This window comes from Archocentrus centrarchus, chromosome 15, assembly GCF_007364275.1.
Source record: "Archocentrus centrarchus isolate MPI-CPG fArcCen1 chromosome 15, fArcCen1, whole genome shotgun sequence".
Lineage (NCBI taxonomy): Eukaryota > Metazoa > Chordata > Actinopteri > Cichliformes > Cichlidae > Archocentrus > Archocentrus centrarchus.
The window spans coordinates 10,825,538-10,850,978 of NC_044360.1; the positions used below are offsets into that span (position 1 = coordinate 10,825,538).

The 25,441-nt window shown below is 41.7% G+C and overlaps 1 protein-coding gene across 5 annotated transcripts in view; it reads right to left on the reverse strand.

Moving 5' to 3' along the window:
• The window catches only part of akt3a (v-akt murine thymoma viral oncogene homolog 3a), a 68,206-nt gene that overhangs the window by 4,656 nt on the left and 38,109 nt on the right, over positions 1 to 25,441 (reverse strand). For all 5 annotated transcript variants that reach the window (XR_004021111.1, XR_004021110.1, XM_030748550.1 and 2 more), the window contains 11 exons: positions 19,996 to 20,121; positions 16,370 to 16,481; positions 12,958 to 13,102; positions 12,051 to 12,182; positions 11,762 to 11,827; positions 10,877 to 10,945; positions 8,772 to 8,894; positions 8,006 to 8,134; positions 1,799 to 2,013; positions 1,204 to 1,291; positions 143 to 245 (listed from right to left, as the gene is read on the reverse strand). Coding sequence is in view for 3 of the 5 variants with exons in the window: in XM_030748550.1 (XP_030604410.1) it covers positions 143 to 245; positions 1,204 to 1,291; positions 1,799 to 2,013; positions 8,006 to 8,134; positions 8,772 to 8,894; positions 10,877 to 10,945; positions 11,762 to 11,827; positions 12,051 to 12,182; positions 12,958 to 13,102; positions 16,370 to 16,481; positions 19,996 to 20,121 (1,308 nt within the window). In the remaining 2 variants the exon portion in view is untranslated. The remainder of the gene's footprint in view (positions 1 to 142; positions 246 to 1,203; positions 1,292 to 1,798; positions 2,014 to 8,005; positions 8,135 to 8,771; positions 8,895 to 10,876; positions 10,946 to 11,761; positions 11,828 to 12,050; positions 12,183 to 12,957; positions 13,103 to 16,369; positions 16,482 to 19,995; positions 20,122 to 25,441) is intronic.

The window sequence follows — 25,441 nt, forward strand, 5'->3', positions numbered from 1 at the left end:
GAGAATGGTGCATTTATTTATTTGGCCATTATCTCTAATGATAATATCTGCAGCTATGTAAAAAATCTACACAAGATTAAGTCAGATTTTATTCTTATTTGTTCAAACACGTGAGCGGAAAAGAAAGGCAGGAGACACTCACATTTCTCTGGTGGGGTGATTGTGATGGTCTGAGCTGTGAACTCCTCATCAAAGTACCTGGTGTCTGTCTCCGATGTCACCTGAGGCTTGAATGGAGGAACGAGCTGGGACAGAGATGTGAAGAGATCAGATCAGATTGTAAATAACAGAAGCACTGGTTGCTGCTCTTCCAGACTACAGAGCAGCTGACTGACGGGTTTAAAACTTCATGGCACTGAAAATCAGAAAAAAAGGCCAAGAAGAAACACGTCTGTGGCATTTGGAGGGTTAGAACCAGTCGAATCCTTTAAAAGAGGTCTTTTATACTTTGTTCCATACTTTTTACAGAAATTTTAAATCACTGGACTCTAGCCTCTGTCCAGTCCAGCGATTCAAATCCTAAATTCAAAGATCAAAAATAATCCTTATTTATCTTATAGTCAGCCTTGGTACAGCCCCTCAGGTCACCTACTGTAATGCAACTCAGTGTTTAAGTGCCATTTTTTCTTACTGATTAGCATTCTGATTGGCTAAACCTCACAAACAAACAAAAAAAACCTTAAATGGCAGGTAAGTGGGGGTTTCATTGCTAATTAGCCACAGCCAAGAGCAGTAAAACTGCACTAAAAGCAAGCATTTAGACCAATGTGAAGCTGGAGCTTTTGGCTCGCAGGGATTAGGTGTACATACAGTGATCTCTTTATAATAAACTTTGGCCATGAAAATAAGCAAACGCATAATGGCTGCCCTTAAAAAAAAAAAAATGCAGCAGCCAATAAGGTGAAGAATACAAGGAGTGGTAGAGATCCAGGAAGGAACACAGGAATACAACAAATGAAAAAAAGTCAAACGAGGAGGCTCGGCGCCTGCATAACATGCTCAAGTGTTGCCACCTGATTCTCACTTGGTGGTGTTATATGAGCAAACACATGCACAGGATACAAAGTCACACCTCTTCGTAACACCCTGTGCTCTATACAGCTGCCTGTCTTCTTAAGTTAAATAAATTAGGTACATATCTGTACTGTGAGGTAGTTTCCACAGCCATATTTTATTAAATTTTACCATCATTTTGCTCCATACCTTTTTATCGTAGACATCCTGCCAGTCAATACCAGAGAAAAAACTGTGTCTCATTATTTCTTTAGCATCATCTGGTCCTCCTCCAAGCCTAGGGCAGAGGACAGGTGAGGACAGGAATGTTAGAAGCAAAAGTGAAAAAAGTAGAACATTTGATTCCAAACAGCTTAAACAGAACATTAAGTTTTCTCAAGTAAAGAGAAACTTAGAAGAAAAAAAAAAACTACTCATGTATATGGTGTCTCTTACTTCTGGTATAAACACAAATGATGGTGAAATAATACAATCAGTGACCTACTGAAATTTGGTCAGTTGGTGAATGAAAACACTGCCATTTCAACATCAGTAAGATCAGAACATCTCTATGTTTGTATGAATAGTTGCTGTGATGTTTGTTGATATTGCTAATGAATCTATAACTTTTATTGACCAAAAAACATTCCAAATTAACAAAACCAGCAATAAAGTGACAATGTGCAGGAATATATATAGTGTTTTTATTTGTTTATATAGCAAAATAACTTAAGTCAATTTCCTGTGTGTAAAAGTAAAAAAAAAAAGGGGGGGGGGGGTTGAAGGGTCAAGCCTCGGCCCACACCGTTTGTTGGGGTCCTTGAAGAGCAGGCCAGACAGCAGGGACTTTGCATCAGCTGACAGAGTGCGCGGGAACTTGATGTCCTCCATGAGGATAAGCTCAAACAGCTTCTCGTGGTCTTGGTTGTAGAACGGCAGCCGACCACACATCATCTCGTACGTCACAACACCCAAACCCCACCAGTCCACCGCTCGACCGTAGTCATTGTCCTCGAGGACCTGAGGAGCGTAAACACACAGATACAAAATTTCAGCTTTTTAAAATGGGACCATTAGTTTTATTAGGCATCTGCTTTTTCCCCTGCATGTCTGCATTTATTTTATTGGACAACTTTGACTGCTCAGGGTATCCAGTGAATAAACAGATGAGCGAGGAACGGCAGCAAAGGACAGTCAATATGCCATTAGGCTTGAGGGATAAATAAAACTAAAAGTTGTCTGAGATGAACAGAAGTTGCTGCACAGTTATCAAGGGCTAAGGTGCACATAGTAGCCCCCACTTCTCTCAATACACAGCCACATACAGAGGCAAATATTAGGGGATGGCAGGTCTTCAGAGGCCCCTGTTACAGTAGGAAAGTCAGCGCGTTGGCGCGGCCTACCAGACCCCCCCCCCCACTCACCCCCCGCTTACTGCCAGCTCTCCCTGGCACACTGAAGCTCTCCTGGCAGTGATAGACAAGAATGTCCCTGGATGGAAAAGGCAGGAACAGCCTGCAGTCCGAATCAGGGCCAGACCGACCTCCAAGCTGGGTGGCACAGGTACTACACCGTGAACTGCTTTGTTGTGTGTGTGTTGTGTGTGTGTGTGTGTGTGTGTGTGTGTGTGTGTGTGTGTGTGTGTGTGTGTGTGAGAGAGAGAGAGAGAGAACGAAAAATGTACTGTTTAGTAAGTCACTTTTATATCAAAATCTTGTGTTTGGACTGCCTTCATTCTCCTCATCCCTGCCTGCTCTCCTTGCACTGTCCTCTCCATCCTGTCTCATCCTGCCTTCTCCATCCTCTAATCATGCCTTCTCTTACTCGCTCTCTTCTCTTTCATCCTCTCATGTGCCAGTCTGCACACCTCTGGAAGAGAGAAGAAGAGAAGGAGGAAAAAGGGAGGCAGAAACAAGAAGAGAGGTATTTCAGGTGCTGTTGAGGCCCTTATTAACATAATAAGCTTATTAACATGATGAGTGCAAGTGTGTGCATGCATGCCTGTGTTGCACGTTTGTGTGTGTGTGTGTGTGTCTGTCAAACAGACAGGGCTGGAGAGCAGCCAGAACAGCATATGTTGTACATCTCGCCAATAATAATAACATCTCACTCACTGTTAATAATGGACCAGTCAGGGTGGACATGAGCACGCACTAACAGACACTAAAACAAGACAAACATTCACAAAAAGCCTGTTTGTATTGCCGATATTCAAAATGACGTGAAACAATTACACAGCAAATTAAATCATAATATTTAAAAACATATACTCCACACTGAACTAATACCAGAAATGATCAGTAGCTGAAGGCAGATGCAGAGAGGACAGGTGTCACTAGGGGCACTTTAACATACAAAATCTAGTTTTATTTAGTATCACTTGGACACTGTACACCTGGATTTCTGCATGTTAAACGCTAAACAGAGCTGCTGTCATCTAAAGTCACCACAGTCTAAAGATACTGTGAAGGCAGTCAGAAAATATGCTTATTACAATTTACTTACAGCAGTTTCTTTCCAGCTCTACAACTAGATAAGACTGTAGAATTTAAATGTCACCCTGCACCAAGCAGCGAAGGGAAAAAACACCCAACAGCTGCCTGTGAGTTTCCACAGCAGTTCAATACCACGGAAAGCTGGTCATTAACTGACTGAGCTCATGCACTTGACACTAAACTGCTAATGATGCAGGCGGAATGCTTCAATGTGTGCAAGTCAACATGTACAGTATGTGGAAGTGAATAAGAGACTTATGAGTGCTATTTTATGTGTGAATGTGTGTTTGGGTGAGAATTAAGCTGGTCACCCAGTTGGCAGCTGCAGAGAAGAGCTGGGGGAATGAAGCACGCCGCCAGCTCCAGATATATTACTGACTGGTACGGCTGGAGGGATAACACTGGCTTAGACTGCTGGGAAACTGCAAGATACACACATACACACACACAGCAGATGGAATATTTATCCATCCTCATCAAATTCATAAAGTTTTGAGTGTGAGGCAAACTAGGAGATGTTTGGTGTTGTTTCAGTTCCTGCAGCTTGAGGAGGGACACACACACACACACACACACACACACACACACACACACACACACACACACACACACACACACACACACTTTATGAAATTCAGAGCAGCTTACGAGGCCGATTTTGCATCTTTGTATAAAAAAGGTACAGAAATGTATACTAATCAAGCTGTATGGTTACGCATGTATATGTATGTGCATGTCAGCTTCTCTAACAGTGTGTGTAACTGTGTGTGTGTCCTGGGACTAAAGAAAGTGGTGGCAGCTCGGTTGCAGGCAGGGAGCAGATTAATCCACACAGAGCCAGAATGATGCCCCACAGCCTGAGGCATGGAGGCACTGGAGTGTGCATGTGTGTGTGTTTACGGTATGTGTGGTTATGTGTATAATTTAAAAAGAGGCAGGGCAAATAAATAGGACATGACAGAGGAAGAAACAAACAGGGGGAAGAAAAAAAAAATCCGTCGAGAGGAGAGGAGAGGTATTTAAAGCAGCAGTAATGGAGAAGGTCTTGTCCTGTCCTGGTCCCTATTGTGGCAGCCATGTGGCAGCTAGTTGCTGATCACGGGATGAGGGCTTTGGCAGCCTGGACAGGGCTAGATGGGACGGGATGGGCACACACAGCCTGAGGCTGTACCAGCCCAGAGACCCAGCAGGAAAACACAAACACACATGCATATGCACAGCTCATATACTGTGAACATACTATCCCATATTGTGGGGCTCAAACAGAGATGTTCCGTCCCCAAAGTGTCATCATTTTGAAGTGAATTTATGCTGTCAGTGTGCTAACGTTTTCAAATACGCTGACTGTGCTGTTATGATTGTGAACCATTTACAATAAAAAAAAGAAGACACAATAATACCCAACATATACAACATACAAACAAAATAAAAACAAACACATACAAATAAATGGAAAAGGCCCAAATCCATTCCCTTTAACACTTTCAAAACTGCCACAAAGAAATGTGTCAAACACACACACACACACACACAAAAACTGAAAAAAACACTCTCCATGTGTTTTCTCTGATCCTGTTCCATCCCTTTGCAAGGATCTTACACTGCTTATTTTTCATTAATCTTAGATTAATCTTTTTTTTTAATTGTTGACTTTCCTTGAAACAAACAATAACACTTCAATCTAATTCTTTACAAGTTGGGTTGAAGAATTATTCAGTGTTGCGTAGCTGCAGTATCTGTTTGTGTGTTCTTCAGGCACGCAGCAGACAGAAACCCTCTTTATTCACTTCTCATCTGCCCTTTTCACTGACGGCAAACACGGGAACTGTCTGAATTTCACTCCTGTAACCCTGAAATATTTTCTCTCCCTTCTCATCTTCCTCTGTCTTCAACCCCCATCCCCCCTTTCTCTTTTTTATCCCGGCTACTTTGCATCTCTGTAACTTGGCTCCGAGCAAACTGTGTTATTTTTACACGCGGGCGGGCGAGCAGAGCGTGCGGGCGGGCGAGTGGCGGCGGCGGTGGTGTAGATTTCCAGGTTTTTTCCGAGCACCTTCCTCCAACCTCGCCCATCTGCCGCCATCTGCCTCGCTTTAGCCTGCACTTTCTACTGCAATCACACACACAGCGCACACGCGCACACACACACACACACACACACACACACACACACACACACACACACAAATACACACAGACGCACATCCTGTGAAAAATAACCAACAGCCTCCAATCAGCTTTTGGCACCCAAAGGAAGGGACTAAAGAAAAAAGAAAAAAAAAAAAAGAAAAAAAAAACACAAAATGCTGCGCCAAATTGTCCTCCATACTTTTTTGAGTGGGATATATACTATGCCTCTCCCCTCCTGCCTTCATCTCCACATCACCATCGATCTGTTTCCACCACCCACAGTCGTGCAACACTCTCCGCAGTTGATCTGCTGGCCTTCGAGTGAGGCAGCGCTGATGACTGGACAGCGGATGGTTGCAAAAAAACGATTACAACATTGTAGTTGTGCGTGTTTGTCTGTGTGTGTGTGAGAACTGTGCTTTGCCCTTTTCCAATTCAACCAACACCCTCATTCGCACGCAAAAACTGCATATTTACTGTTCACCCTGATATTATGGAAATTGTTTGCTTGTGAAATCTGCAAGTGAAACAGTACATACATAAATTCCACTGTAAGAAGATTCCTAACACTGTTATGAAACAGTGTATTATGGGTAACAGGTCAGGAGAGAGTCTCTGGATCATCACTTTGTGATTCAAAGGTACTGAGTACATTAGCGCCATCTCAAGCAGATAGAAAAATTAAAATAAAGCAATAACAATTTATGACAATATGACACAGAATGAAATCTTTCAATATAAAGTGAGCCATTCAATTTAATACATTTACTTTTTATGCTTAAAAGTATATTTTTATAATAATAATAATAATAATAATGTATTTTTGTAGTGCAGTAAAATATACTGTATGTGTGGTTCCTGCAGGTCCTTCATGAACCTACCCCACACCCATTTATCAAAGCTCAGTAATAATCACGGTAGTTAAACTAATCAGCCGGGGCTGTTGTTAGATAAACAGAAACTGGGCCTCACGGTTCACAGGGGCCTTCCTGGTGGAACCCTGAGAAGTGCAGAAAAGCTGCCTAATGGATAGGCCGCCTGTGGATGACACAGATGCTTTTCTGCACTACGAGGCCTCAGTCAATCTGCTCAGTTTACATAACATACAGTACATTAAGGCATTGAGATTTCTGTAGTTGATCAATTGTATAAATAAATCTATAAAGTGGACATTGCTTTGTGGATGTGGTCGTAAAATCCTTCACCTTTTGTGTAAACAAGGTGAAACAAGCTGATGTACATCCTGTACATCTGAAAATATCTTAGCCGTCTTATTGACCTGATAAAGTGTATAGTTATACATGTACATGGTGCCTAGGACAACTGCACTGTACAAACTCAGTGACAATACCGTGAAGTCGCTCAGAAAATGCAGATTCTGTGACATTACACACCATGTTATGTATTAGTGGTCAATTAGTGAAGATCAAAGCAAAAAGCAAAACAGACTCCTTTTCTGTAGATGTGCACGCACCCAGCTTGGACCAGCTTGGAATCCATCTGAAAGATGTGTGCTTATTTGGTGCATTGTAGTGCAATGCAGGCACAGGCACGGACCTCACATTTACCTTCTGATGACAAAATTGACACCTGGAATTCCGCAGGTGCAGACATCCCCCTCCATCGATGAACAGCCAGGGAACACATATTGAGAGAGTATAAAATACCCAGGTGTTCACATAAATAACAAACTGGACTGGACTGACAATACTGTGACAATACTGTGGCACTGTCTTGTGTTGTCACTTAGACCCTGTGCAGGTGGTGGGATACAGGAGGATGCAAGTAAAACTGGCATCCATACTGGGGAATGACTCCCACCCCACGCATGGGCACACAGTGGCAGCACTGGGCAGGTCCTTCAGTGAGCGACTGCTTCATCCAAAGTGTGTAAGAGAGCGTTATCGTATGTCCTTCCTTCCTGCTGCTGTCAGACTCTACAACCAGCATGACCCACAGCAGACTATTTACTATTTTACTCTTTCACCTAAACTAACAAGTGCAATAATGGTCATTTGCAATTAACAACAAATGCAATAAATGTGCAATAATCATTCATCTTTACTAAATGTATATAAATGTTTAGAGATTTTTGTAGTATTTTAGTATTTTCCTATCAGATTTTATATATTATTTATTCTTTTTTTTTGTACTGAGTGTTCTAATGTCCCCTTGCTGTTTGCAACACTATAAATTTCCCACAATGTGGGACAAATAAAGGATAATTTTATATCTTATCACATAGACCGCCACATATCAGCAGTCACAAAAACAGATGTTTGAGGGAGAATGAAAGGTTCAGCAGCAACTATCAGAAATCACTTCTACATTAAAGAAAAGGAACAGAAAAAGAGCTCTAGAAACAAAAACATTTTTTTAAGTGTTACCTCAGGTGCAAGGTACTCTGGTGTGCCACAGAAGGTCTTCATGGTAGCAGCATCAGTGATGCCCTCCTTGCAGAGCCCAAAATCTGTGATCTTGATATGACCATCTTTATCCAGCATCAGGTTTTCCAACTGGAATGTAAGCAAAATCTCACTGTCATCATATGTGACTGAAAAATCAACACTTTAGTAACTGACTGAACACTTTTCGTGCACTGTGGAGTCAAAGTTTTTGAAGTGGAAAGCAGAGAGGAATGGGTAAAGAAAGCTGTATTGTATTACTCCACACTGTAGCAATACACACACTCAGACACACAAACACCAAGTTGAAAAGGGAAATAAACTTCAGGCATGTAGTGGAGCCACTCAACCTTTTAATTTTAATGGCTGAAGTGTTTTTCTCACTCTCTGCTTTTTCTCCTTTCTGTTTTCTTGGCTGCTGTGAGTGGGGCTGGGGCCAAGGCTGCCAGGCAGGCACTCAGACGAAGCCATCTACCTCTCTACCTCTGTGGCATCAGCACCCCTCTCCTTCCCTCTCTCCCTGCCTCCTGCTATTCTTTACTGCTTTATGTCTGTGTGAGCTTGTCCCTGTCCGTCTCTTTAATTACTGCACATCCTGAGCCATTCGTCTCCTTCTGGATGAAAAAAAAAAAAAAAGAAATACAAGAGGTGGGGGGTGGGGGGCAAAAACAAAAGAAGATTTCCCTAAAATATCTGATCACTCTCATTCATGCCCCCCAGCCTGCCTTTCCTCCCTCTTTCTGTTTACCTTGAGGTCCCGGTACACAATCTTGGCTGAATGCAGGTAGTCGAGAGCTGAGACAATCTCAGCGCCGTAGAAGCGCGTGCGCTCCTCTGAGAACACCCGTTCTCTGGACAAATGGAAAAACAGCTGCGGGAAAAGGAGGAAGGACGAGAAGGGAAGAGTGGGTGAGAGGGAGAGTAACAGAGAGAGGGCGGGGGAGAGAGAAGGGGGAGAGACAGCAGGGACGGCACAGCAATAATTACTGATTTATTGGAGGAAATTAGCACAACACAAACTGGCTGCCCGCACCATATTGAGATGATAGATAGCGAAGGGGAGGGTGAGTGGAGTGTGTGTGTGTGTGTGTGTGAGTGAGAGAGAGGGGTGCATGTTGGGTGGGGGGGGTGGGGGTCCTCAGAGGACGGCGGATGGAGGCGCTCGGCAGCTGGCGCCTCATCTAGTGCCCCACTCCCCCCTCACTACACATACACAGACACACATACCTCTTCCACGTTACCCTCTGGGCTAGGTTGGCACGATGCTGGCGTGGAGTTCGGTGACGGGGGCCAAATCAAGGGTTTAATCAATACACCAGTCTAGTTAAAGACAGGCCGACTGCCGCTACCGCCGCAGCCAACAGCCCCCCAATTGCCTACGGTGCAGTACTCATTAGTGGCCTAACTGGCCTTGCCCCCTGAGTCTCCGTCTTCATTTGCTCCATTCTCATATCCACCATTCTCTGTTTTTGGCGCAAGGCTTATTTTCATACTTTAAAGAGTACACAACTCTTTTCTCCCACCCGCCGCCTGTGGCTTGACCTCCCATCTCTCCTCTGTCTTGCTTTTTAAGTGGCTCACCTCACATTCCCTTCCTCTTGCTCTCTCCCTTGCTGTCAGTTGTCAAGTTGTCACTGTCACACAGCTACACATGTGGCACCAAACTGACACCAGCCTGCTGCGCCCCACTAGTCAAGTTGTACAAATTACCCATGAGGCCAAGGGGCACATATCTCCCCATTAATTGTTCAGGGAGGTTTGCATAATGGCCACTGGAGTGATGCTCACAGACCACCTTGCTGAAATGGTGTTTGTGTGTGCGTGTGTTTATGTATGTGTGTTGAAGCTGCGGTGAGAGGGGGTAACACGACAGGTGGGCCTTCATCAGTGTACTGGCAGCTGTGACTGTGGCAGGTTTGTAATGGGTTCTGTGTGTGTGTGTGTGTGTGTGTGTGTGTGTGTATGAGAGTTTGTGTGGTATGTGTGGTCACAATTTGTCCGTTGAGGTAAAAATTTGCTGCGTGTGTTTGTCTAAGTACGTGTGTGTGTTTGCTGGTATTCTCAGCGTGAGTGTGTGTGAGTTTTGCTCAGGCCTGGCGCTGGCTGAACTGCTTAACTAGCTGGGAGGGGAGCAGGTGACAGTTACACTAAGGGAATGAACCAAGATTGCAAAAACGGCCCGATTAAAAATCTGAGAAATGGAAAAGTGGGGGAATCCAAACTCATTTCATCTCCGACTGTCAGTCTGGCTGTATCTGCCCCATAGGTGTGTTCATAAATAGACGCACGCAGGAGAGGGAGTGAACAGTAAAGCGAGGCGAGAAGGCAACTGAGAGGCCAGTTGGTTGGAAAATTAACCACGTTACAAAGCAATCCAAAAGTGAAACTTTAGCCGCTTCTTCTGTGTTTGCATGTTCAAATGTTCACTGCTGCTGCAGCTTCGCACATACCATTACAATATATGCTGTATTCATCTATGAGACATTCATGAACCTTGAAAACTGTTTAGGAGATTGTCTTGGAAATAATAATAATCACAAAAACAACTAATTTACAATTTAAATCCAACCCATTGTCATTTGGTTGAACACTGGCATCTGGAGAGTGATTAAATATGATTTAAAACACTTGTAACAGCCCTGACATATAAAAACTGAAATGAAAATTAAGAAAACAGATCCAAGAATGTATCTGTTTATATACTATAAGACAGTTACTGTGAGACAGTGCCTATTCGCCGTCAGTTATTGTGGTGGAGTTGTGGTTTAACCGGCTCTTTAAAGCAGTAACACAGAGATGAGAAACCACACAGCGCATCCATCATGAACGTGTGTCTGTGTGTGTCTGTCTTACCTCTCCTCCATTCACATACTCCATGACAAAACAGAGGCGGTCTTTAGTCTGGAATGAGTATTTCAGTGACTGAAACAAAAACCACACACAAACAATTTATATAACAGAAACCATCCACGTGTCCCAAACAGAAATTCTTTCAGTGAGCCACTGAATTAATTTCATCAGCCCTGCATTAATGAATAAAATCTGAGAACGTGTTTTTTTATATATTATATATATAAACATCACAGGCCTCAGTGGCTGTACAGGGGGTGTAACATGAAATGCTGCTTTTTTATTTGACTTTTAAAAAACAACAACAACAACAACAATCTTCTTGTTTTCTCATGCACTCCCCGTACTGTGAACAGTGAGGTGGGTGAGTGAATTTTATACACAGCAGGAAGTCTCGTCATTCTAGCTAGAACAGCAGGAGCAGTACAACGTGATCAGCCTAAGCTTTAAACTGTTTATGCCTGTATTTGTTTATTCAAAGCAAGTAGGTGTGTGTGTGTGTGTGTGTTCTTTTGAGGAATCTGCTAAACAAAAGAACAGTTGGTTGAAGCTTCTTTGTGGCTGCAGGTGTGACAAGGCTAAATTCAGATGTGAACTGTAATTGCTCTTTCAATAATGTGTGTGTGTGTGTGTGTGTGTGTGTGTGTGTGTGTGTGTGTGTGTGTGTGTGTGTGTGTGTCTGAACATACATATATGTGCGCGGTGGCTAATGTGTGTACATCAAAGCTAACAGATGCAGCCGTTAAAGTACAACAATGCAGTGTCTAACTCATAATTGGCCTCAAGAGACTCGAGTATGTGGAGGATCAATAGGTGTCTGTGTACAGATGTCAGGACACTGTCCATATGTACGGATGTATGAACTTAAAACATTTATAAGGTACTTACAGTTAGAAAGGGGTGCCTGGTGTTTTTTAGTACTCTACTCTCTGTGAGTGTGTGAGCCACTTCATCCTGTTCAGACAAGATGCAATAAAAAACATTTTCAGTCCACTTAAGCTACTAAAAAAGAGAGCAGCTGAAGAGCACAGCAGCAATGCAATAAAAACAACAGATACTGACATTTGACACTACTCAGAATCAAAAATGCAGTAAAAGATAAAATATTTAATTTAATGGACTCAATTGAAGATACATTCTGTCTAAAGTTTAGCCTGATGCTGGATGCCAGACTCACCTTGGCTATGATGACTTCTTTTTTAAGGATCTTCATGGCATAGTATTTCCCGCTGGCCTTTTCCCGGACAAGAATCACTTTACCAAAGGTTCCCTTTCCCAGCAGCTTCAGGTAGTCGAAGTCGCTCATTGTCTGTTGGAGGAAAATAAAGAAGTCCAATATCATGAGTTCCTCAAGTTGAATAATTGATACAGTATCTAATGGCATTTAGAAGTTTTGAAATCCCAGTGGAGGTGTAGGGCTGTAAATATTTTGAAATGTGAGTTCAAGTATCTTTTTCTGCTTTGAGCAATACAACGAGCATTTTCTATAAAACCCTTTTTCATGTAACAAAAAAAACAATGCCAATCTTCCTGAATGTAAATGATATCTAAATACAAGCAGCCAAAAACAACATTTATTGACTGCTACTGGGCTAAATGCCATGAAATCCATGAACGATGTTAATAGTACCCATGGGATGCCTCCCAGTCATCTTCATGACCATGTCTAGTACGACTGTCAGGTCAAAATAAGCCCTTTAGTCTACGGTAGACACTGAAAACAGATTTTTTTATTGAGCCATAACATTATTACATAAAACCTTTACAGAGTGGGGTATAATAAACAGCAGAGCTGGAGGAGGCAGGTACTGGTTAAGTTTATGGGATACATGCACTAGTAAATGTACCCAAATATCACCTCTGCCTTCATAGAAGATATTTTACATAACTGCTTTTACTTGCTGGAGCATTCTAACTTATTTACCTCACAACTTTTTTTGTTAGTCTACACACTGCCTGTGACTATATAAAGGGGAAGCCAAAGGTAAATAATCCATTACAATGTAATGAACAGCAACACTACAGCTGGAATATTTTCTGTATCTTGAGTATAAAATATGTGAATATGCAAGTGTAGGTCTTACCTTTCGTTTGTGGTGCGTAGTGGAGATGTCCATCTCCTCCTCCACCATGTTGTCAATGTTGGAGGTGGGGCTGCACTGGATCCTTTCCTCCTCTTGCCTCTGCAGTTTGTCGGCCACCATCTGAATGGCCTCTGTCCACTCATCTCTAAATTTAGAGTATGTAAAAGGTAAAGTTATCATTTGCAGCCCTACTGTCTTCCTTAATTCACTGACTTTCCACAATACTGTCACTGTCGCTTGGCTCAACTTACTACGTTTAACTGACTGAATAGCGTAACACAAACATAAACCCATAACTGAAAGCCACACATGTATCAATAGATTACATTGGTGTAAAGTTGGTTCTAATATGAAAAAGAAATTTGAGTGCACTTATTTAACTGGGTTTTTAAAGGCGCTAAAGTGATTTCAATTAACATAAACACCTATTTGTTCAACAGAGTGGAAACATGGTCAACTAGAGAATCAACCAAATGAGCAATGATCATAGAGCAGAACTAATGCCTACCAGTCTGTGCGTGTGTATGCGTGCGATGACTGACTGTGCAAATACACATCAGTGCATTAGAGAGAACAATGCTTTGTTGTTTGCTAACACTGTTCCTCCCCATTGACTTTCCATTAGCAGTGATGTTCAACATCTGTTGAAAGAAGGTGTGTGTGTGTGTGTGTGTGTGTGTGTGTGTGTGTGTGTGTGTGTGTGTGTGTGTGTGTGTGTGTGTGTGTGTGTGTGTTAATAATCTGTAGCAGCAAGGTCGGCCATGCATCAGGATGTTCAGGGGCATTAACTATTTAACAATGATGAATATAATGGTTAGAACAGAGGGCCTAGCTTCCCTCTCCGCTGATACAGAAGAGAGGAGAAGAGAAGAGAAAACTTATTTCTATGATTTTATTAATATCCTAAAATTGTAAATTAGTTTCATTTCATAGAAAAAAAAACAGAATTTTGAAAAGTAAAAAAAAAAATAAATAAAAATGTTGATTCCACAAGCTTAAGCTTTTTGCCACTGATCTTCACTCAAACAGTGTTAATCCAGTGCCACATGCAGGGGTTACATGTTAGCAAAAAACACTAGAGAGACTGAACTGAGGTGAACTAAAAATGATATTCAAATATTCAGAAATCCTCAGGACTCAGGAGAAGCAAATCTGGATTTACGAGGGTGCACTTTGAAAATACACTTACCCAGAGTAAACTGTGAGGAGATCATAGTAATGAAACCTGTTTGACTCATAAACGATAACCTCTGTGTGCTTTGTTTTGTTTTGAGTTAGATGCCCATATGTTTTCTTGAGGGATCTGGAGGAACATTCATCTGAACCTAAACAGAGCAGTGTGTTTTTAAGATCTGAATCTCTTTCTTCTGCAAAGACTTCTTAGCGTACCCTACACACTCCAAAACAAGGGCAAACTCAACAACAGCGGAGCACTCAATTTGTTGCACCTACTGTATACTGTGTGCGCACACGCCAGTTGCTGCGTGAAAAGCAACGGGAACTCTCTCAAGGTCAGACAGCAGATAAATGCTCTCTCATTTTGTGTGTTTTTTTGTGTAATGAGGAGGGGTTTTTTTGCTAATGAGAGATAATGGGCCTGCCTACAGTTGGGCACCATGCCAACACGTGCCACCCTCTCTGGGTTGGTGCTGTGGTAGCTGGAGCTCTGCCAGCCCGGGTACAGTACAACAGATACAGTAACACACACCAGCACAGACACCCAGTTGTCCCACATGCAGACTTTTTTTTCCAACCCACTTCAATAATGTAAAACTCTTGTGCATACACACTTCTACAACAAAGCATAGGCACATCTGGCACACAGTCATCTACTTCCTCCATCAATATAAAGTTATTAGTTTTATGTTAACTCTCAAACATTTATTTGATTATCTAGAGACTAAACTACTACAAAAGCAACATATAACGCCAAGTTAGACAGACAGCTGCAGCCCACACAGACACACCAAAAAAAAAAAAAAAAAAACACACACAAACTCAAAGGATGCACAGAAGCATCTGTGGTCTTCTGGGCAAAGCTGTTCATTTTCTGGAGATAAACACCTCAGCTCCTCAGAAAGGAACTGAGCAGCTGGAGAATTTATGCCAACGCAACTTGAAAGGTCTCCTTTCCACTCTCTCTCTCACCCTCTCCTTTCTCTCTCACACCACCAAAAGCAGTATAGTACAGACCTCTTCATACATACTGCATCTCTGCCCTTGATGATTCTTTTAGCCATGTACATTCTATTTATTTACTTGAACACAAATACTCATTTGGGTATTTTTGCTCCACTTAAAAAAAAAAAAAAGCCTCCTCAAGACAACCCTCATTTCTTCCTAGAAGCCAGACTCTGTTGTAATATTTAAAAAGTGGTCTGGAGCAATACTTTACTTGAGCAATACCAAGGCTTTCAAAGTGTTTCTTTGGACATTGGCTGCTTTTTCAGTCATTTTCAGTCCATGTTTTTTTTTTTCACAGCATGGTGTGCAGTGTCGTTAAAATGTAAGGAAACTGGACAAGTAGAGGACAAAAGCAATAGTAGTAGGCCGAATAACTATCTACAGCAGATTAACAGTATCTGAAAGTAATGTTCTTAAGAAATAGGAAAAATCCAGCAAAGACCTGACACAGGATGGAGCATCTGGACCTTCAACTGCTCCAACTACTGTTCATTGAAGTTTCATCAGAAAATGTCCCAGTGGAAGGGTGGCTGTCAAGAAGCCATTCTCAAGGAAGGGAAATGTGGAGAAAAGGCTGAGGTATGCCAAATTACAGAAGAACTGTACTGAAAAACAGTGGCAACGGGTCTCATAGAGTGACAAATCCAAATGTGAAATTTTTGGTTCACATTGTAGTCAGTGTGGAGGTCAGGAGAGAGATATAACAGTGCGTCTAAAAACATCTGTAAAACATGGTAGAGGCTCTGTCATGGTTTGGGGCTTCATTTCAGCCAGTGGTGTTGGGGATCTTATCAAAATTGAAAGAATTATTAAAGCAGAAAAGTACCATCAGAGTTTGAGCTACCATGTAATACCATGTGGAAAGCATCTGATTGGCAAGAGCTTCTTTTTTCAGCATGACACTGATCCCAAATAAAAATTCTATTTTTGCCTTTGTTACATTTGAATTTTTGCTTGAAGGGTGGCTTGAGACTTTTGCACAGTACAAATTACATAGGTCCAATTTCCTAAATAATTAATAATAAATAATTCAATAGCACATAGGTTCTAATTATAAAATACCATTAGACAGTTCTGACTATTAGGTCTTAATTGGATTATACATTTTCCATTCAGCCTGCTGCTGCACTCATTGATCAGCAAGACATAGATACTCATTGATCTGACACTCACAGGGCAAACCCCGATTGGTGAACACTTTAGGAATTGTCGCCTAAAGGGAACTGACCTCTCGTCAGGGGAATCTACATGAAACGTCCTCTCGATCACAGTGGTCCACTGGAGGCAGCGTATGATGAAGGTGTTTGGCTTTGGCCTCTCTGTCTTCATCAGCTGACATTCTAAAAAAAAAAAAAAAACACTCACACAGGTACCCAGAGGGACAGCGTTGTCTTTACTGTACAACTGTTTGTTGTTTGTTTCTGACTAACTAAAACTTATAACAAGTTTAAAATGTGCATGTATGAGAAGTTGGCCATTGGATTTTCCAGGGGGTTTTGTACTTATTCTATCATTAACTGCATGCAATAAAGATTTTGGTTAATGCTCCCTAAGCCAAGGCTATTGTTATTAGCAATTATCTGTGTTTTTTCCCCTACGTAATTCTACCTGCTGTTAAAAAGGCCTAATCATTACTACAGTAAGACTTGAATTCATTTAGTTGGAAAACTAACACACGTAACAAAATTACTTTTAACATTATCATTTAGAAAACACACCATTTATATTTTTATTTGTTAGTTCAAAAACAGGCAACTTCAGCAACCAATAACTGTGCCAAGGGATATTATGTGGTGCACCGCATACGCATCTGGTGACTATCAGAACAGACACATTTCTATGAAAATAGGCAATACAGCAGTCCATTATTGCACAAATGCATACTACAGTACACAAACACAGAGACGTACACACACACACAGCCAGATGGGGCTGTGAGCTCACTGTGGGAAAGAATGCATCTTCACTGCCCCTTCGCGGTCTCTTTTTTTGGGGGGGACGAGAGCTGATGTTAAAGAGCCTAATGAGGTATCTTTCATCCTCTCATCTCTCCCACTTACTCTCTCTATGTATATATGACCCTCCATCTTGCTCCCCTGTTTTCTTCTCCCCTCTGACCTCCTTTTGTCTCCTGTCAGTCTCCACTCTCCTTCGCCCATCTCTCCTTTCCCCTCTTTATAATGCTATCTGTTTAACTGTGGCACAGCACAGCATGTCATGGCTCTGCCTAAATATAGACAGGAAGGTTAATGACAACACCACAGTGCTTCAACGTAAACTCACAAAACAACACACAAACATACACACGCACACACACACACAAAGAAGTTACAACCTGACTCGTGAACACAGCCTACTGTGTTGCATGAAAACAATGTTATGCTATGGTTGATGCCAAAAAAACACACGCTCACACAAACACACACAGACACACGTAAAAGTGAAGTTTGAATGAAATTGGGTTGTTTGCCACAGCAGGCAATTGTGAAATCTGTGTAGCAGTTTAGTGTGTGTGTGTGTGTGTGTGTGTGTGTGTGTGTGTGTGTGTGTGTGTGTGTGTGTGTGTGTGTGTGTGACAGGCTTGTATGTATGAGTCCCTCTGCAGGGAACAGGCCTGTACCATCTCTGTTCCATCTGACCACTTCTGTTGTTCACGCACGCAAACACACACGCACAAGCATGCACAAACAAACAAACACACATACACATGCACGCACACACATACACATACACACACACCACCTGGCCTCCCAGCTTTGGGCAACAGATGTGGCAATGCCAGCGCTGTGCCAAGCAGCCAGGGCCGGATGTATGGCCTGGCTTGTCCTCCTCGCAAACTCTTTTCTCTCCCTTTTTTCCTCATTCTCCAGTCCTGTCTTCGTCTCCTCCTCCCTGTCTGTTCATTGCTGATGATCCTCCTCTCCTCACTCACCCTCCAATCCCTCCATCCTTCGCTTCCTCCACTCTAATCATCCTTCCATCTCTGCCCTTCTCTCTTCTTCCTCTCTCCTCTACCACCTCTGATCAACTACCATCGCTCATTCCCTGTACTTGTCCTCCCTTCCGGACGCCTATCTTTCATTCTCCACCTCCACTGTTCGATGTACCATTCTTTATAATTTTCTCTGAGGTATCAGCTTGTATTCTACCATACATCATATTTTCTCTTTTGGCCCTAATCTCGCACCTCTTCTCCACTGCTCTGCAGATAGTTCCCATGCCCTTCACGTGCCATTTGATTTAAAAGAATAGTAACCTAACTGAAGTGAATCGGTTTTTGAAATCTAAGATACAGTAATACATTGTTAATTGGGAATACATGCTAATAAATTTGGTGGCATCTGCATCAGGTCCTGTGCCAAGAGGGCAAACCTCATCTTAGTAACAATCAGATTATGTATAAACATGAACTAGAGAAAACAACTAGATAATGTGGACCCATTTATTCACTGACAGACAGATGCTGTGTGGTACACTGTATTTTTTTTTTTTTTTTATGAAACAAGATAATCTGGTTAATTTTCTCAAATTAAGCAAGGTTATCCTTTTATTTATCTAATTTCAAGTTGAATGGTAGGCCTTGCGGTACGCCCAAAAAACAAACACAAAAAGTTTACTGCCTCCACAAGTACCCTGAAGCATTTCAAAACATACTTCTCCAAGGACTTTTATTATACCCATTTCTTCATACTGACAGAGGTATGACTATCTTCTTGCCTCCCTAATTGTTAGGCTGATGTTCACATGCACAGATGGAATTACAGTTGCTAATGATTTTGTTTTCTTGATTTTCAGTCTTTATCTGCTATAAGGCACTTTCTAACATTATCTATACTATGATTTGACTGATATTTTTTAATCAACTCTACATGAAAAAGCATTTTATTGCATTTCTACTAACCCCAGCCAAGTCCACTGTTATTCTCATTTCCCTGCCTTAATGTCTTTAATCAATGTGTAATATAAAGTAACATTAACTTGAGAAACTCTGATGTCTTAAAAATAGAAAGGTGTATTGTTGGTCAATAGAAAGTCAGTTCTGTCTTATGTGAGACTACTGGCCTGAAAGCACTTTTAGTGAATCTATATTTATTGTATGAACAATGACAGATGATGATGGCAATTAGACTGAGAGAAAATAAAATTAATAATGTTAACTCATTTACCGGTTAACGACATATGTCAACAGTGTTGTTGCACATGTGAACCAGGTGCAGACAGCTGATATACTGATAATCAGTTAATTAGAGTCCTTAGTGAACTCTGTAAGACTTATAAGCAATGACTGTGTTGTACCATCTCTATAAATGACAGAGGTGAGGTTAACATGAAAGTACAAGCGGTCGGAGGCAATACTGTTGGTTATTAAAAGTTTGTCAAGTGCTGAGGTGTCCTAGACCAAGACAATGATTCAATACCACCTGCAGAGAATCTTCATTGAACTGAAATGTTCCCCTCTGGGGTTAATTACAGGAGGTGTTGCCATATCATCATCATCACTTAATTACGAGCCTACAGCGAACAATGCAGGGCACTTTGGTAATATATGTAGAGAAAAGATGCAGGTTCACGGATATTATTCTTTCTGTATACACTTCAGGAAAGCACCTATAGTTTGACATGTGTCTAATGTCCTGACCTGATCTATCAACTGAACTATGAAAGTAAAACAAAAAGATGCTCCATCAGTATGTTTTAATCTGTATGTTGCATCCTTCTGACAGGAATCTGTGGACCATCATTTCTCATTTGCCTTTGATGTTCCTGTATGTATACAATGTAAAGGTATATGTACATTAAGGTTTAGAGCAGAGTGTCAACAGTCTATTTTGGCATATGTTGTAGGTAACATACTTGCTACTGAGAAGTTATTTAGGGGGTAGGGCAGGTCAGCATCCTGAGGTTTCTCTTTGTAGCCGATGAAAGAGCCGTCTGTCTTCAGCAGGAAGTAGCGTGGTCGCCAGTTCTTTATGTATTCACCTGGAAGGAAAGACGAACACAATCAGAAAAAACTAATTAGGAGTTCCTTAATAAAATACTTGGTGCACACACAACTTAATTTAGATCAGACTCAGAGGAAACAGTGATGCTGATGCAATAGTGCAGTCAGGGGTTGTGATGATTACTTTAATCATCATGATATATGGATAGTCGCATTAACAACAACAACAATTATGATGCTAAGGATTTTAAATACAGATTTTATTCCCTGGACAGTTAAGAGCCTGTCCGCTCAACTCTCATCTGTCCAAGGGATGTCACACACATACACGCTGCAGTGTTACACAAACACATATACACACAGCATCTCTACGGCTCCCACAGCGCTTGCCAGATTCAGATCGGATTATCATGTAAAAAATGACAAAAACATGTTTACCAGTGCAGAACTCAAACTATCCATGCCAGAAACATCATCTGGCTGATACATGGGCAGGTGTTGAGGTGATGACCCTTCTACCAAATACTCACATGCACACACACACACACTGTGCACACAAATCTACACAAACCACTGGTCACTAGAAGAGAAGGAAGAAGAGACAGATAAGATGAGATAAGATGAGATGAGATGAGGGGACATGAGATAAGATTGCGCATAGAAAATAACCCTTCTTAGACAGCCATCGCTGTCTAAGCAACAAATAAAAACATCTGCTGAGCAGCTGGTGACAGAGTTTTACCCAACTGGCTGGCACAGACTGATGCAAAGGTGGCACCACAGCTTTATCAGATGACCCGCTGCAGGATTACAGGAGTGTCAAGCACTTCCACACTACAGAGGCGGATAACGCTTACTGGAAAACAGCATGGATACACACATGGATTAAAGTGCACATGTGCAGATTTACACAAAGTTGGACAAGCACAAAGAGTGCAAAGACAGGACGAGATGGGAGCTGTGTCTCAGTTTGTAATTTTAAGAAGCAGAAACCTCAACGCCTTTAAATTAACTAGCCAATATGTTTACACTTTTACACAGCCTGTGCAGATAACAATAAAGATGCATATGCGTAGAAACACTCATAGCTGACAAACAAAGCTCAGTAACAGTTCCGATCACCTTGCTTCAGCTAATTCACTAGGAGAGGAGAACAGACAGAGCTTATATATGTGTGTGTGTTCTATTTGCGACATCCATTTAAAGCGGAAATGACAGCAGGCCGTGCTCGTTAACACATCGCGGAAAAACACCTGCTCCGCTGAAGGAACCATGCGACTGCGGGCCCTGCCGGTACCTCTGGGCGCTGATGGTGGTAGAGGTGCATGTGTGTATTTGTGTGTGTGTGTGTGTCTGTGTGTGTGTGTGTGTGTCACACAGGGGAGCAGTCGCGACTGATCTGAACCACCACAAAGACAGACAGACACATAAAATGTTGGTGGGTGCCAGTGCGTCATCAGGGCTACCAAATCACACCTCTCCTCTCCTCTCCCAGTCTCTATTTTTCTCTTTTTCACAAATCCACCCACTCACTCCTCCTTTCCTATTGCCTTCTCCTGTTCTTTCAGAAACAAAGCATATTCTTTGAATCACTTGCTACTGATAAACAGAGTGCTGTGAGAGGGGCTGAATGGGAGGGGTGGAGAGAGGCATACGGAAGATGAAGGAAAAATTAATAAAGAAAGCAAGGCAAAAAAAAAAAATGGTGGTGGGGGGAGAGTAGATTATAAGCAAGCAAAAAGAGAATATCTCATTATTCTGGCCAAACAATAACAGATAATCAGGCATAGAAGAAGATAATAAATATTTAATGAGGTTCGTGGTTAATCAATTCAGCATTTTGTTGTACTTTGAGGGTTTCGCTTCCCTGGAGCAGGAATGAATGTTTCTTTCATTACTACTTTGTGAATAAATGTAAGTGAAAAATCACTAGACTTTATAAACAACACATGGTTTAAAAAGTCCAGAAAATATTATCTAAGACAATAAAGTCCTGCGATAAATACTGAAGGTTATAATGTTTAATGCCTGTAGAGACTGTGTCTGGAAAACTTTATGATGAAGTTTTCTCTTCTGTAACTGTGCTTAGCAGTGACAATACAGTGACTCTGATTTGTATCAGAGTCACTGTATTGAAAGATTAATTCAGAGGTTCTGATCTATCTAATGAATGAAAGAAACTTAAAGTGAAACTCTAGTTAACTTCAAACTGGATTAAGAAAGAGCTGGATTGACTTTCAAAAGACAAAGATACAGTAAAAATTGAATTAAATACAGATGTTATAATGTTCATTGTTTGTAATGATTGGACATATCATGAGTCATCTTTATGGAAGACTTCTAAACCTGGGCTGTCGAACTGGCACAGGGGCAGAATCAGCCCACCAAAGAGTCCAGTCCCCCTGATTAGATGGCTTTGCAAAGTGTAAAAATTGCAGGGAAGTTGATTAATTTTTTTTCAGTAAAATGTACTATTATTCCAGGAGCAGTGATGACAGAATTACTAAACTGAAGTGAAAATGTAATAATAAAGATTAAAATACTATCGCTGGTTAGGTCCATAATCTATTGACATGATGGTTTTGTGCTTTTGCAGCTTCATTGTGACTTGCTCTGCACATGCCATGAGATATCTCAGGGTGTTTATCCAAGTTATTGTAGGTACCAAGTGTTCTAGTCTATTCTTGCATGCTGCAGAAGAAGAATAAGGATGCCCACAAGCACAGGAAGACTACACATGGCACAGCAAAAATTACACATGGAAGATGGTGATTAGCGTGGCTGCTGCAACAGCTCCACCCCGACTCAGATGGGGTCGGGGTGGAGCTTACTAAGCTTTCTTTTGTTGACAAGAGTTGGGTATGGAAATACTTTGCACTGTTATCCTGAAATACACATCATCATTTTGTCTGAAGCAGCTGGCATTGCTGTTTTGTAATCAACTTTGTTACACAGAATAAAATGTTTGCAATAAAAACTAAACTGTACAGTCCAACTGAAGATATTTAAGCGATCCTTCTCGCCAGGCCTAGACAGCATATAACATTATGCAAATGCTGACACTAATGTAATGGAACCTTGTAGTAATTTTACTACAATACTCAGCAACCATTCCAAGAATTCAGTCTTGGGATGTTTACAGTTTAAACAAACCATCATGCCGGTGATTTAAAAAGACTTTTTATTAAAGTAGTTTATGTTTAAGTACATGGGGTAATCATTTTGGTTTTTATACCATGGTAGCAAATTGGGTATTAAGAATTAAATATTTCTACTGGTACTGGTATCATGACACACAAAATGAGTTTGGCACTGCGGATCTAAACCATCTTTGTAAAGATGCTTGTGTAACTGTATTCAACTCTTATAGATATACAGTACCAGTCAAAAGTTTGGACACACTCACCCATTCATATGAATAGGTGAGTGTGTCCAAACTTTTGACTGGTACTGTATGTGAGCAGTTCAGAGGTTTATCTGTTTCAGCTGTGAGCTTAAAAGGGAATGGAAGTGGAAACTGATCATCTGGAAAAAAGAAACTCTACTTAACTTCAAAATGGATTGAAAAAGAGATGGATTAACTGTCAAAATGGATGAAGATAAAGAGAAAGTTATACTGATAAAACTATTATAAACTGGCAGCGATGGCTGGCCTGCCGGTCCAAATCCAGTCATTTCTATGAGTCAGTTTCTAGATGAGGTGTCCAACCAATGGAAGCCTGTGGTTGGCCACTTCATCCCTCAGCTGTCCAGTACAACTGAAAACATTTAAGCGATCCTTCTGGCCAGGCCTAGACAGCGTGTACGTGAGTGTGTGTGAGTCTGTGAGTGTGTTTTTCTGTGTGTACATGTCCACTGGGGGGCGGGGGAGGGGGCAGCCAGGGGTGGCACAGACGGCGAGAGAGGAGATGGACAGTTGTCCACACACGCTGTTCCAAACAAACACAGGCAGGCGCATGCATGCATGCGCGCGCGCGCGCACACACACACACACACACACACACACACACACACACACACACACACACACACACACACGCAGACTAAAACAATTCTGCTCTGACCGATCCAATTCACTGTATGATCCAATGCTGTTCTGTCAAGCTATCCCGTCTTGGCCCTGCCTGTAATGAGTCCAGCGAGCTCTCCCACTCTGGACAGCTTGTCTGGGGAGCCACATGTCTCTAGCTTGGACTGCTGGAGAAAACAGAACAGCCGGTCTCCTTCCCACACCATCTCCCTCGAACTCCTCACTTCAGTTTCATTTAGTTTTCTGCACAACTTTACTTTTCCCTTAAGGCCAATTAGTAAATACTACACTACACAGTGCTTAAAACAACAGGAGTCTCTTGTTTCTTGTTAGAACGACAGGGTATCAGTAAAAAAGGAGAACGTGGGAGATCTGAAGGATCTAAGGAACAGAGGATGTTTAGGAGAATAGGATAAACCATTCTGAAGTATATTCAAATTGCTTCAAAAAGCTGACAAAATATAGACTTCCGCATGAGTTCTAAAGTGCTCTTTTCCATATAATTACAAATAAGCGGTTGCATATTCATACATTTATTCCTGTTCCCTTTACTTTTACTTTACTGCTAGGAAAATATTAAATAAAAGTGTAACACTGACTCCGAACAGTCTACAATAAACATAAAAATCAAACTAGACTCTTTAAAAGTAATTTTGGAATTTCTAGGAGAAATAAACCTCGTTGGCACCTCCTCCAGTTGCAGCTTGTGGATTTAGCAGAAAGAGGCAGAGATGAATCAGCTGTGACTGTGTCCGTTCCAAGCTTTCTGATTGGACAATTACAACAATGCACTCGCTAACTGTCACTCAATTAGCGGACTGATTAACTATTCATTTCAGGGAGGAGGGAAGAAGGGGAGAGAATCAGTGAGAGAAACGTAGAGAGGATAAAATGGGGAGACAGGTACAAATGACAAAGCTGAAATTCAGCCAGCAAAACAGAAATGAGACACACAAACTTGCACAAACTTCTTTACATCTCTCTCCATCTCTCCGTTTCACACTGGCTCCTTAAGGACATCAGTACACCTCTGCTCCCCTGATTTAACCACATTTTAGCTGAGAACACGACAGACGAAAAATCAGGAAAAGCTTTGATGACAATTAAATAAATAAGTCCATAACTATGTGAGCTCACCAGCCATTTGTTAATCAACCCAAACAGGGATTTAATTTAATGCTTTGGCCGAGGCTAGAGCTGATATGCAGATGGTGCAGAGACGGGGCTGTGTGACTGGCACTCTGGGAGCTGGAGAGGTGGTGGGTGGTGGTGTATAGAGGTAGGGAGAGGCGGGGAAGAGGATGGAGGGAAATTTCTGTCACGTTCCA